This window comes from Mustela lutreola, chromosome 9 (genome assembly GCF_030435805.1).
Source record: "Mustela lutreola isolate mMusLut2 chromosome 9, mMusLut2.pri, whole genome shotgun sequence".
Lineage (NCBI taxonomy): Eukaryota > Metazoa > Chordata > Mammalia > Carnivora > Mustelidae > Mustela > Mustela lutreola.
In genome coordinates, this window is record NC_081298.1 from 125,057,410 (window position 1) to 125,070,152 (window position 12,743).

The 12,743-nt window shown below is 47.6% G+C and overlaps 1 protein-coding gene and 1 long non-coding RNA gene across 16 annotated transcripts in view; both read right to left on the reverse strand.

Annotated features, from left to right (window-relative positions):
* Positions 1-1,494: 1,494 nt before the first annotated feature.
* LOC131807245 (uncharacterized) lies at positions 1,495-3,377 on the reverse strand. Of its 2 annotated transcripts, XR_009344334.1 has the most exons (5): positions 2,716-3,377; positions 2,354-2,534; positions 2,027-2,136; positions 1,784-1,913; positions 1,495-1,674 (listed from the first exon to the last, which is right to left on the reverse strand). It is a non-coding gene; the product is annotated as an uncharacterized LOC131807245 (long non-coding RNA). The 2 variants fall into 2 exon arrangements; XR_009344335.1 differs by lacking the exon at positions 2,027-2,136.
* An 836-nt stretch (positions 3,378-4,213) lies between these two features.
* The window catches only part of LOC131807247 (intraflagellar transport protein 172 homolog), a 67,715-nt gene continuing 59,185 nt past the window's right edge, over positions 4,214-12,743 (reverse strand). For 3 of the 14 annotated variants that reach the window (XR_009344338.1, XR_009344336.1, XR_009344337.1), the window contains 9 exons: positions 10,066-10,178; positions 9,591-9,630; positions 9,226-9,477; positions 8,350-8,493; positions 6,790-7,004; positions 5,767-5,890; positions 5,275-5,368; positions 4,507-4,632; positions 4,214-4,422 (listed from right to left, as the gene is read on the reverse strand). Coding sequence is in view for 2 of the 14 variants with exons in the window: in XM_059132385.1 (XP_058988368.1) it covers positions 5,845-5,890; positions 6,790-7,004; positions 8,350-8,493; positions 9,226-9,477; positions 9,591-9,630; positions 10,066-10,178 (810 nt within the window). In the remaining 12 variants the exon portion in view is untranslated. The other 11 variants (XR_009344340.1, XR_009344339.1, XR_009344341.1 and 8 more) reach the window with 10 other exon arrangements.

The window sequence follows — 12,743 nt, forward strand, 5'->3', positions numbered from 1 at the left end:
TTTCTCAGAGAGAACTCACTGTAGTCCCTCTGAAAGAAATGGACGCAGTCCCTCTGAGAGGAACAGAGACAGTCATTCTGAGCAGAACCAACAGAACCAGTCTGAAAGGGGCCAGTACAGTTGGTGTGGGAAAACGCATCTCTCTGCGAGAACCCATCACAGTCCCGCTAAGGAGAGACTCCAACACATCTGCCCCAGGGAGTGGCTCAGACACGATCTGTCTGAAAATTGCAAGGGCTCCTCAAACACGTCTCCTAGGGACCACACACAAAATACTCCAAAACAGGCCAAGTTTAGAGGCCTGCAGCTAACAGATGAGAAGAGATTCACCCCCATTATTCACTGACTGGATCAAGCCTTCACCGACCTGCCCCTTTGGTGGCTTCTTTCCTGCTTGGCCACTGCCTTTGATACCAGCACCCTCAGCACTCAGAGCCTCTATGCCGCTCTACCTGGCAGAAGGGAGGTGGGAATGGGTCTGTAATTTCTCTAAGTAAATAAAGGGGCGATAATTGATCTCCACCTAGAAAGCCCACTCGTCGTGCTGGAGGGGGGAACGGAGGGTGAAGGGATATTGGGTGTCGCGCAAAGGGATGGAACAGTAGGAAGGGGCCCTGAAGCCATGTTTGGGGCTCTAAACCCCACCTACAGCTTCTGGGGCGGGGTCTCAGAGGAAGGAGTTGTGTCACGTGACTCGCTCCAGCCACAGCCCCCTAGGAAGCTGCCAGGCAGATGCAGACCTTGAGATCTAGGATCTGCAGCTCTGAATCCACATCCCCCTCAAACTCCTAATACCGTATTTCTCTGAATCAAAGATGCAGCATTTACTTTGTTTTAGATAGCACGAGTGGGGTGTGGCAGAGGGAGAAGAAGAACAAATCTAAGGCAGATCCGCACCCAGTGCAGAGCCCAATGCAGAACTTGATCTCACAATCCTAGTTCACGTGCTGAGCCGAAAATTAATAAGAGTCAGATGCTTTACCCACCAAGTCACCCAGGTACCCCAGATACATCATTTAAAACTTCACATGCCAGGGGCGCCTGAATGGCTCAGCGAGTTAACCCTCTGCCTTCAGCTTGGGTCATGATCTCAGGGTCCTGGGATGGAGCCCTGCATCAGGCTCTCTGCTCAGCAGGGAGCCTGCTTCCCCCTGTCTCTCTGCCTGCCTCTCTGCCTACTTGTGATCTCTCTCTCTGTGTCAAATAAATAAATAAAAATTTAAAAAAATATATAAAACTTGATATGCAACCCAATTTCTAAGATAATAAAATGTGATTATATATATGTTTAGGAATTGATGAAACCTACTGACTTGGCTTAACCGGCTAGATTCTTCTCTTTAGGAGCTTTCATCTAGAGGAGGAGACTCTGCTTTCTTCCTGGCTTCCTTCTGGCCCCAGCTCCGGCCTCTGGATTTGCCCTTCCAGCTCTGGTCCCAGGTCTGCCCCCTCCCTCACAGAGCCTCCCTCCGTCTCAGTCGGGACCTCACCGGCCTCTGAACTCCACTTCAAATCACATCCTTTATCTTCACCGAGGTACTCAATCAGCTGAGCCACAGTGGTGTCCAACTTCCCCCAATTTCAGTCTGTTAGGCGTTCTGCCTCAGATCCCCTTTTATAGTTTTCATAGTTCTGGCTCTGGCATCTAGCAAGCACTCAGCAGGTACCTGCCGCCTGAGCGAAAATGAGAGGCCCAGGAGGAAAAAGCAATGTCTGAGGAGGAATGCTGGCTGTGAGGGCGGTCCGGGAAGTGGGCAGCCAGGAAGGGTGGAGCCCGCCTCACCTTCATCCAGCACTTTTCCACCAGGCTGCTGCTGCCTGAGCCCCGCACCTTGAGGTAGCAGTCGACGGCACGGCTATACTCTCCAGCCTGCTCCCACTGGCGAGCTTGGTCCACGAACCCCTCCATGCCCCTGAGATGAGAGTACACGTGACCAGGACAAGCTGGGCAGCGTGGCCTATCCCGTGCACACCTTGTGACCCAAGCTCCAGCCCTGCCCACACTTGCTGCTTCCTGGCGTCATACCTGGCCCCTTTCTTGGTAGCCTCCCGCTCATACTCTTCCCTCAGAACCTCCAGCTGACCCCGCACATAGTCCTTGTAGATCCACAGAGCGTCGCTCCATAATCCAGCCTCCTGCTCAGATTTCCAGGTATCAGGAAGGCAGAGGCCGGCATGACACCTTCCCACTGCCACACAGGTGCTCTATACTATGGGCCACGGATCCCTAGGTCCTTGCACCTCTCTTCTCCTCCTTGTCTCCTTCCCCCTCTCCAGTGCTAACTCTCTGGATCTTTCCCAGTAGTATTGGTTAGTGTAGTGCTCTGTGGGTTCTTACATTCTCTTGCCCTACCTCATAATAATTGAAGGGCAGGCCCGGTCTCTGGGCCCGAAGCAGCAGCCCTTCTGCTTTCTGAATGTCCTTCTCCTCCAAGGCCCCCCGGGCCTGCCCCACAAGCGCCTCGGCGACAGTGTCAGGATCGTGGGCCTCGGCCACTTGCTGAGCTGCTTCCCAGGCCTGGTTATGGACGAATCTGCTCCCAGAAGAGGACACAGGAGGCTCAGCACAGGACTGAGGCCTCAATAGTGGGAGACAGACAGCCATATCAGAGGGGGTAGAAGATTTATTGGTACTAGGTTCAGGTGAAGGTGGCCATGCCAGGTCCTGGGGCTGCGGTTGGGAGGACGGGTGTAAGGAATTGACGGGTAACTCACATGAGGACTGCTTCCTTGGGCGTACCAGCCCTGATGAATTCAGCTTTGGCCTCTTCAAATTTACCCTGTAGGGACAGAAGGGCAGCCGCACACGATCAGAAGCAGATTGCCATCATGGCAGCCGGGAGACAGGAGGAGGTCCAGGTTAAAAGCAAGGGAGGAGGAGCAGGTACATAGCATATGGGAGATGCATCTCAGGGGTTTTGTGCTTGAGGGCCAGCCGGGAGAGTTCAAAAGCAAATTCAAATGAGCTGAAATGGAAGGTGTAGGTAAGGTCTGCCTACTCAGTACTTTCATTTTATAAGAGGCGGAGCAGGGCAAGAGAAAACAAATAGGGTAGAGACGGGGCCAGGGGAGGGAAAGGACAGACTGAGAAGACAACCCATGTGAAGTGACACAGAAGCACACAGACACGTAAAGGAGGACGGGGTCAGGGGACACTTGGAAAAGCCTGTGCTTCCTGCGACCAGTGGGCATAAAGGAATGGGATGGGCGCGAGGCAGGGGACCGCAGTGAGCCTCCCAGCACTACTCTGCCTCGGGAGCGAGGGCTCTGGGTTCTCCACCACTTCCTCCTGAGCCACATTTATACTAGCAGAAAAACTGTCTCTCTAAAACATTGACTACCCTCAGCCATCTGACTCCATGCAGGATTATTACTGGTCTTTGTAACATTTGCTTAAGTAAAGCTCTTTTTGCATTTAACAGAAGCCCACTTCTGTTACTCAGAAGTCAATTACTGGCTTAGTGCACCTTCACTTTAAAAGCTCTTTTCTCTGGGGCACCTGCCTGGCTCAGTCTGTAGAATGAGGGACCCTTGATCTGAGGTTGAGTTCAAGCCCCACACTGGCTATAGTAATTGCTTAAAAAGGTCTTTTTGAGAAAGAAGGAAAAACGCGGATCACTTTCCATCTTCTTAGAACAGCTAAACACTGTTCTGAGGCCCCGGGGAACAGGGGCAGAGCTACTGATTCATTCCTTGCCTCTCCGTCACGTTCTTCCAAGGATTTCTTCACTCCTGCCTCCATTTTCAGAAACACTTCTCAGCTATACAGCCATTTTCCTTGTCTATGTAGAGGCTCTGTCTCGAAAGGGTCCAGGGGAGAGAAGCCGTGGGGTCTCATCAGTGGTCGGCGGCGTGGTCCACGGCAGCTGCCTGGAGTCCGAGCTTAGTGAGCAGTCTCACTGAGGATGCTCCTCCCAGGCTCTTTGCCCACAGATAGGCCACGTGCTTGTGGGCATCAGCTCCTCTGTGAGCCTTGGCCACCTGTGAAGCAAAGCCATTTGGCAATCCTCCCATGCAGGGCCACAGGGCTGCTCCCTTCCCCTCTCTGACCGGACTGCAACGTTGACAAAGGTCAGGTCTTTCTACTAGAACAGGGATACGGCTCAGTTTTGGGGTCTGTTAGCCTTAGCCTGCTCAGGGTCCAAGGATGGACTTCAGGTAGTCCACAGATCCCTCCTACCGCATGTGAAATTTTGCCTGTCGGTATGGGTGTTTTTCAAAGAGACCCACGACCAGTTCAGAATGCGTCACTTGAGAGTGGGGAAGAGGGACGGGCGTGTCCACAGAGTGTCCTGGACTCCTTACCCGGTAGGCCTCCTGCCAAAGCCCATTGGACCGGTCCATGTTCACTGTTGCCGTCCACTCCTGAGCCTCGAGGTAGTGATACTCGGCCTCCTGCAGTCGGCCTTCAGCCTCCAGCTCCTGGCGAAAGGAGGGTCAGGATGGGGCGAGGGGGACGTGGGGCCTGTTCGGGGAAGAGATGGCCGAGACCGGAGAAGGGCTCACCTTGCCCAGGCGTAGGTGTGTGTCACTGAGGAGATCTGGGTGGTGCTTCCCTACCAGGCGGATCATATCATCATCCAGCTTGTGCTCCCTCTCCCTCTGGCGTTCCCCTGCTCCTGTGCGGACACTCTGTCAAATAAGTGAACAAAATTTTAAAAAAGAGAAAAAGAATGAAGGAACCAATGAATAATAAATGGAAGGAAAAAAGGACAGAGGGAGAGAAAACAGAAAAGTGGGCTCAGGAACTAAGAAATTACCTTGCAATGTCAAACACGGTGAGTTCAGAGGCCCTAAAGCAATGTCATGCACCTGCGTAATTCTAAACTCTCCAGTTAACCACATACAGGTAATAAAGCTTTTTCTGTTTTGTTTTAGAGAGGGATGGAGACACGGGTGGGGCAGAGGGAGAGGGAAAGAGAGAATCTTCAACAGACTCCATGCCCAGCATGGAGCCCCTCGGGGTGCTTGATCTCACAAGCCTGAGATCATGGCGTGAGCTGAAATCAAGAGTCTGACACTTAAGACTGAGCTATCCAGGCGCCCCAGGTAGTAAAGTTTTAAACCAGGAAGATGGAAGTGGCGATCTCTGTACCCCGTCAATTTGGTGTTTAAATCTTTTCTTACAATAAACGGGAAGGGCTATAGCAGGAAAGTTGCCAAAGAGTTGCCTGATACACTCTGTTCTCCAGAACAGCTCTGCCAGGGGTTCAATTTGGCACTGTGGCAGTGTCCAGAAGGAGATTTTGGTGCAGCAGGCTATCAGCTGCTTACCTGGCTAGGTCCCACACATGTCAACTCAAACTCATTCTTGTAAATGCTTCTCCGGAGGCAGCAGTCAAACTGTTTCACTCCACCAGAGTGTGCCCTAGAAGGGAAAGTGACAACATAAAAGGTAACAGGCATCAGAAGGATATCTGGAGACACCCTTGAAACCCAAGTTCTAGAATCTAGGAAAGAGTTAGCAGTAAAAGGGCTGGCAGTTTGGGGAAGTACCAGATGGAAAGAGGTGGCACTCACAGGACGCCAGGATAGTGATGGGAGGAAACGGAGAAATCAGCCCCGCCTACAGAATTCTTTGTCTCTTTTGGCTTCCCATAAAGTGTGAATTTCTCTTTCCTGCCGTTAATGTCCTATTTTTAGGTTGAAGTCAATGGGAAGAGGAGAGTCTCTAGTTTCAGGGAGAGTGCTTTAGGCTAAGGCCGGGGATTTTTCCTAGGTTGGAGAAAGTCACCCAGGCAGAAAGGGATTACTAGTAAAACGCACCGCACAGAGTCATGAGCCATCCCGTTTCCAGGCCAAGGCAGTGACGGTATATACGTTGGCAATCTCCTTGCGCTTTGCCTATTCCCAGATGCTTCTTTGAGGGCTCCAGTTGAGTACCCGAAGTCTGAAATTAAGGAGGTGGATTTCAGAAGAGATGGAGACTGAGCAAAAGGGTGGAAATGGGTGTGTAACAGAAGGCAATGAGTCTCGCTGTAGTAGAGAAGAGAGGAAGTGAGAGAGAACACACATGCTAGGGAATCTCATAGGAGAGGACACTAAGGTTCAAAGGAAGGAAGGTGGGAAAATCAAGCCAAAAGTAAAATGGGGTGAGAGCGATAGGAGTGGGGAAAACAAAAGGAGATCATGGCTGGTGAGAAAAATGAGCTGTTAGCAAGGGAGAAAGAAGGAAAAAGAAACAGAAAACCAAAGGAAGAGACCCAGATGACATCGAAGGGGATAAAAGGACAGGACTAATAAAGCTGATGTGAGGGGACCGGGGCCCTTTATTTATTTTATTTATTTAATTCACCCTTCCATCATCCATCCCTTCCTTCCTTCCTTCCTTCACCAAACACTTAAGCATACATTATGTACTGCATGCTAATTTAGCCACCGGAGATTTCAAAAAAAAAAAAAACAAAAACAAAAGCGAATAGGCCCTCTTCTCATGGGCATTTCAGTTTAGCCAGTTAACTATAAACACAAAAGTGTAATATCATGCGACAAACACTGAGCCAGTGGTCTGAAAAGAGGTAACGGTAATACAAAGAGAGTGGAGATGAATTCCACTGTGGAGTCCCAGGCAGAGGCACAGAGACACAAAATCCTGGTGTATTGTGGAACTGCCAGAGTCCCAACAGATGGTGGGAGCAGGAAAAGGGAAGTGAGTGAATTAAAACCTGAGGATCTCTTCAAACCTATACTTGCTTTCCAACCATTCTCCCAGTCTGGTTGAAAATAAGTGGGCTAGAGCAAGTGTACACAGGGAAAGTAGGCAGAAGATGCATATGGAAAGGGACCCACCTGTCATAACTTCCCAACACAACAGACTGGCCCCCAGGGCTTGCAGCAGCGGTGGTGAACTCCCGCTCCTGAGGTTCACGGTTGTAATCAAAAGTTTGTAGCACGTGGCCTTCCTTTCCATAGGCTACAATTCTGCGATCACAGCCTGCAGCCACGATGCTGTTGGTTGCCCAAGCCAAGGCATAGGGCGGGCATGGGTGGATAACCGACTTCCCCTAAGACAGAAGTAAAGGGTTCCAATCGCTCTGACTCTGACAGCCTCAGCCAGAGGTTCTTCCTTTCTAGGAAAAATTTATACCCTGTATAAATCTTCCAACATTTTCCCACCCAAGCACATCCTAATCTAGACAACTTCACAAACTGTCGTTAGGTTTTATACTCTTACACACGTATGTATGACATACACACACACGTCTGTCATTGTCCGCAAGAGGAAACCTCAAAAGGCTTGTATGTTGAGTTCTTTAGTAAACAACTATAAGGCCCCCAAAGGGACATATCCTACATGATCTAACACTGGGTAGGTCCACATGGAGCATACAACTCTTTCTTTACAGAAGAAATAAATTTAATTATTACATGAGTAATTCTTTTTTTTAAAACTCTTTTGGCTTCCAATAAAGTACGAATTTCTCTTTCCTGCCTTTAATGTCATATTTTTAGGTTGGAGTCAAAAGGGAAGAAGAGATTCTCTAGTTTCAGGAGGAGAGTGCTGTAGGCTAAGGCCAAAATTTTCCTAGTTTGCAGAAAGCCATCCAGGCAGAAAGGGGTTACTTTCTTTCTTTTTCTTTCTTTTTAAATTTTAGTTATTTAAGGCATCTCTACACCTAATGTGGTACTCAAACTCACAACCCTGAGATCAAGAGTCACATGATCCACCAACTGAGCCAGCCAGGCACCCCTCTATGAGTAATTCTTAAGGAAAGTTCTTCAAACAATAGAGAATTACATCAAGTAAAACATAAACATTCCTTGTATCCCCCACCTTTTCCCTTTCCTCTCTTGAGAATGACTTTTTTAAATGATTTATACATATAAATACACTTTTTACATAGATAATAATTTTCACTTTCCCTTACTCTCAGAATCCTATCCCCTCGATTCCTCATTGCCCACAAATATTAAGCTGTGGCCTCCTGAATAAAAATCTTCTCTGTGAATGCATCTAAATGTGCCCCCGCCAACCACCTCAATCTTAATGTTCAACCTCCCCTAGGAGGGATCTTGGATTTCTTTATCCCCATCTCACAGCATCCTTTCGTCATACCCGTGACTCTCCAGAGCCTTCATCTTCGAAGAAATACCTAACAATGGTGCCATCTGCATGACCAGAGAGAATTCCTTTCCCAGAGGAACTAAACAAGTGAGTGAATTAAAAGGAAGAGGAAGAGGAAGAAGAAGAGGAAGAGATTACTCTGTCTCCCCAAGAAATCCTGCTTCTGTGTCAAACATTACCCTACCTGGGCTCCCTGCTACCAGTCCACCCCATCTTCCATATTATAGTCTCCAATGAGACTACAGATCCCATGAACAGGTTGACACACAGAGTACTCTCTTCACCTTCATGTCAGCTGGTTTGGTGGAGAATTTATCTCTCCGCTCCCCGTGTTCATCATATAGCACCACCACTCGGTACACTGTGCACACCGCAAACTTGGCATTGTTCTGGGACCAAGCCATGCAAGTCACCTTTGCAGCTCCATCCTGCAGAGGCAGAGGGGGCAAAAATAAGCGCAGCTGTTCGTCTAGAGTGACAAAAGAATTTTGGTTCCTTTAGCTCTACTGTGACTTTGGTCAATTCTCCACATCATAGTCCTTAAAACAAAAGATGCACCCTGGTCTCCACAGCTATAAACCTCTGGCCCAGGAGAACAAGGTGCTTTAGAAACCCATAATGCAAATACACTTCAAGGTGACTCACAGAATGAAGTGTACCGATGGGCCCTTGCAATGGCCTTGCTCCCTCATAGCTCAAATGAAATAAATTCATTACTCTGTCTCACCAAGAAATCACACTTCTATGTCAAAGATTACCCTACCTGGGCTCCCTGCTACCAGTCCTCCCCATCTTCCATATTATAGTCTCCCAGTCCCGACTTCCCCATCGCTTCTTCCTATGTCTCTCAGCTTGGGATACTGCTCTTCCTTACTCACTTTGTTGTCAGTGATACCATGTAAGAATCTGTCCCATAGATGGTAGATGATTTATTAGTTTTAGTGTTTTCTAAAGAAACCTGAAAATGGGAAAATGGATACAAGGTTCCTTTCAATCCCACCCAGATCCTAAGGAAAGAAAAAGAAATAACAAAAAACCGGTCCTTCCATTTTCTCTCCCAATATATAACTTGACCCTAAGGGAGACATTTAACTGTATTTCTCTCTCCAGAACCGTTATCCCCACCCACAGCCTCTCCTGTGTTTCTCTTCCTCCTTTACCTTCCCTTCAGCCAGTCCAAAAACAATGATGTGCCGCTCTGCTGGCCACTGCAGACAGGTGACAGCACTCTGCAAGGAGGAAATCATGAAAAGGATAACCCTGTCCATGTCGCCCAGCGCACTTATAACAAACTGAACCCCTGCCACTTGCCATCGCCCCAGTCGCCTAAGCGGAGAAGAGGACACAGCCAGGCTCACGGAGGAAAGCAAGGAGGAGGGGCAGCCACGCAGCACCATCCTCCATCCTCTCAGCTGGAAAGGTCAGATGGACAAGTGAAAAATGCAACTTCCGGTTACATTTACAGGTAGCTATATTGATATATGTTTGCTCATCCAAATCTCCCTGAGACAGGTCTGAACTTTACCGTCTGGATGAATTTCTTACAGATGACTTTCTTGTCACCCCTGCCAAATAAAAGGAGGGAAAACACATTAAAAACACTTTCATAAAGAAAGTGCCACACGTGATGCTGGGAGAAGGGAAGAAAGACCTGATACGTTCCCTGCTCCCCCTAATGTTGCCTACCCTGCCATAAGAGCCTTGAAAGGAGGCATAAAATGGAGCCCGAGCAGTTTTAGAACAGGAACAAAGATGCTGTGTCACCAAGGGCTCCCATCACAGGTCCTCATGCTGACCTTAGGCTGATTCCCCCAGGGATGGGATCTCACAACACGAGGCAGGCACAGATAGGGAATCAGCAACAGACTCGGGAAGGCCTTTGCTCTCCACGTCCCAGCTTGGACCATCACCTTCTCTTCTCCCCTTTCCCCAGTGAGACATTTCTTCCTGCCTTCCCCTTCTTTTCCAGGTCACCCCCACCTCCCAGTCTCTATCCTCACCAATCTTCGCCTATCTTGTACACACAGATGATGCTGTCGGTCTGTCCTATGGCAATTTTAGTGGAATCGGGAGAAAAAGCCATGCCCTTCACCATATAGCTCTTCCTGCCATACTAAGAGTTAAAAATGGAAAAGAAAAACAAAAGTCATGAGCACACATGGTAGAGAAAAGGGAAGAAAAGGTGTTTGTGGGACTGTATTGAGCGTGAGGGATTTATCCTGAGAAAAGATGGGGCAGGCCATTTCCTAGGCAGATGGCTGGGGAAGTTAGTTAGGAAGTTTTCCAGATTCCTAAGACCCCATGAACAGGTTGACACACAGAGTACTCTCTTCACCTTCAAGGTAGCTGGTTTGGTGGGGAATTTGTCTCTCCGCTCCCCATGTCATCGTATAGCAACACCACTGGGTCCATTGTGCAGACCGCAAACTTGGCATTGTTCTGGGACCAAGCCATGCAGGTCACCTTTGCAGCTCCATCCTACAGAGGCAGAGGCGGCAAAAATAAGCCCAGCTGTTCGTCTAGAGTGACAAATAATTTTGGGTCCATTAGCTCTACTGTGACTTTGGTCAATTCTCCACATCATAGTCCTTAAAACAAAAGATGCATCCTGGTCTCCAAGGCTATAAAACTCTGGCCCAGGAGAACAAGGTGCTTTAGAAACCCATAATGCAAATACACTTGGAGGTGACATGCAGAATCAAGTGTACTGATGTGCCCTTGCAATGGCCTTGCTCCCTCATAGCTCAACTGAAATAAAATCAATTGGTCTGATAAGTTTCTTCTTTTTTAATAGGTTCTGGTATTCGGCCATTCATTCAATATATACATTTTTCAATATATACATTTTTTTCATTCAATATTATTTTTTAAAGGTTTTATTTATTTATTTGACAGAGAGACAGCGAGAAAGGGAACACAAGAAGGGGGAGCAAGAGGGAGAAGCAGGCTTCCCAGTGAGCAGGGAGCCCAATGTGGGACTCAATCCCATGACCCTGGATCATGACCTAGCTGAAGACACTTCATGAGTTAGCCACCCAAGCACTCCTCATTCAATATTTTTTGAATACCACACTGAGAAAGGCATGTAGTCAGGGGCTGAGAGGAAGACAAAGAGCAAAATACGGTCCCTGTCCCCAGGCTAATAACATGTGCAAACAGGAAAAATCCCATTAGAGAGGCCTGTAAAAAGCACGATGATAATTTGGAGAAGCCTGAAATCTGAAATCGTTTTATGTTTAAATGACCAACTTTAAGGTTTGAAGAATTGGATGTAGTTAAATGGGGGAAGTTATCTGAAGAAGAAGGAATGATAGGAGCAAAGGCAAATCTCATTAAGAGACAGTAATTTAATACAGCTGAAACTATCTTGCAACTAGAACAGAAGAAGTAAGGCAGGAAAAACAGGGAGGCCAGCGCAAAAAAACTTTGAAATTTGGCCAAGGTGTTTAGGCTTATTTGGTAGGAAAAAGACAGTGAAAGTTCTGGAATGGGGAGTAAAACAATCAGAGTTGAGATTTAAGATGAAAGTGCCACCAGCTTATTTTTTTTAATCACCCCCCCCCCAAAGTACGCACTGCTCAGATGTCCAATTTTGAAGTGATCATCTCCCAGTCGACTATTCTCTTCCACCTCTGTCCACCACCTGGTCCTCAACGGTTCTTCACTAGGTACTTCCCTCCTTGAAATAAAACATTTAGCCTCTAAATTAGCCAATTGTGTGATTAATTACTAGGGCTCCAGAGCTCTGGTTTGAAACTTTGTTACTTGTCACTCCTAACCCAGGTACCTCCAAAGTCCCAGGTTTAAAAGGCCTTTTTTCCCCCTCCCCCCATCAAAATCCTCAGAGTCAGAAAACAGCCTCACCACCACCTTTACCCCCCCAACCACCGCTTGATTAAATTAGGTTTGAAGGCCTGAGGGTTCCTCGTTTTCCTAGCTCATCATCTTCCTTCATCATTTTGCCAATCCTGGGCCTTTGCTCTACCCTGTATCATGACATCCTATTTTGAAAGACTGAAGGGGATTTTCACTTCCAATTATTCCATTAGGGTAAAGGAATATTTAAATTACAATTTCGGGGGCAGTTTCCTGAGCAATGAGCACTTCTCTCTTTTGTTCTAATTTCCCTCTATTCTCCTAATACCACATTCACTGTGAAGTCTTCCTCATCCCTCATAGCACTGCATGAGGATTCAATGGGGACCGGGAGTAGAATAATAAAAACTAACCTTTAACAAGATCTTTCCATAGACTAGGCAGTTTGATAGATGCTCAATATGCATTGTCCTTTTACTTCATAACGCTGAGACAGAGATGATTATGCATATTTTACAGATGGGGAACCTGATTTCAGAAAAGTTAAGTAATTGGCTCAAATTTACATACACATTCGTAAGGGGGTGGAACCAAGATTTATATCCCCGTATGTCTGACTCCACAAACCACAATCCTAACTCTTTAAATGATGCTGTCTGGCTACATAGCAAACATTCACTAATGGCAGATACTATTATTAGCTTTGTCTGAGTCTATCCTTTTTATTTTGAATGTTCTCTCTCGTCTATCAGATTCTACGCGGCTTTTTAGTTCGCGAAGGCTTTTGCGAACTCTTCCCCCAAACCCCCTCAGGTTGCTATCATTGTTACTCCCATTTTCCCAATGAAGCCGCTGGGTGGGC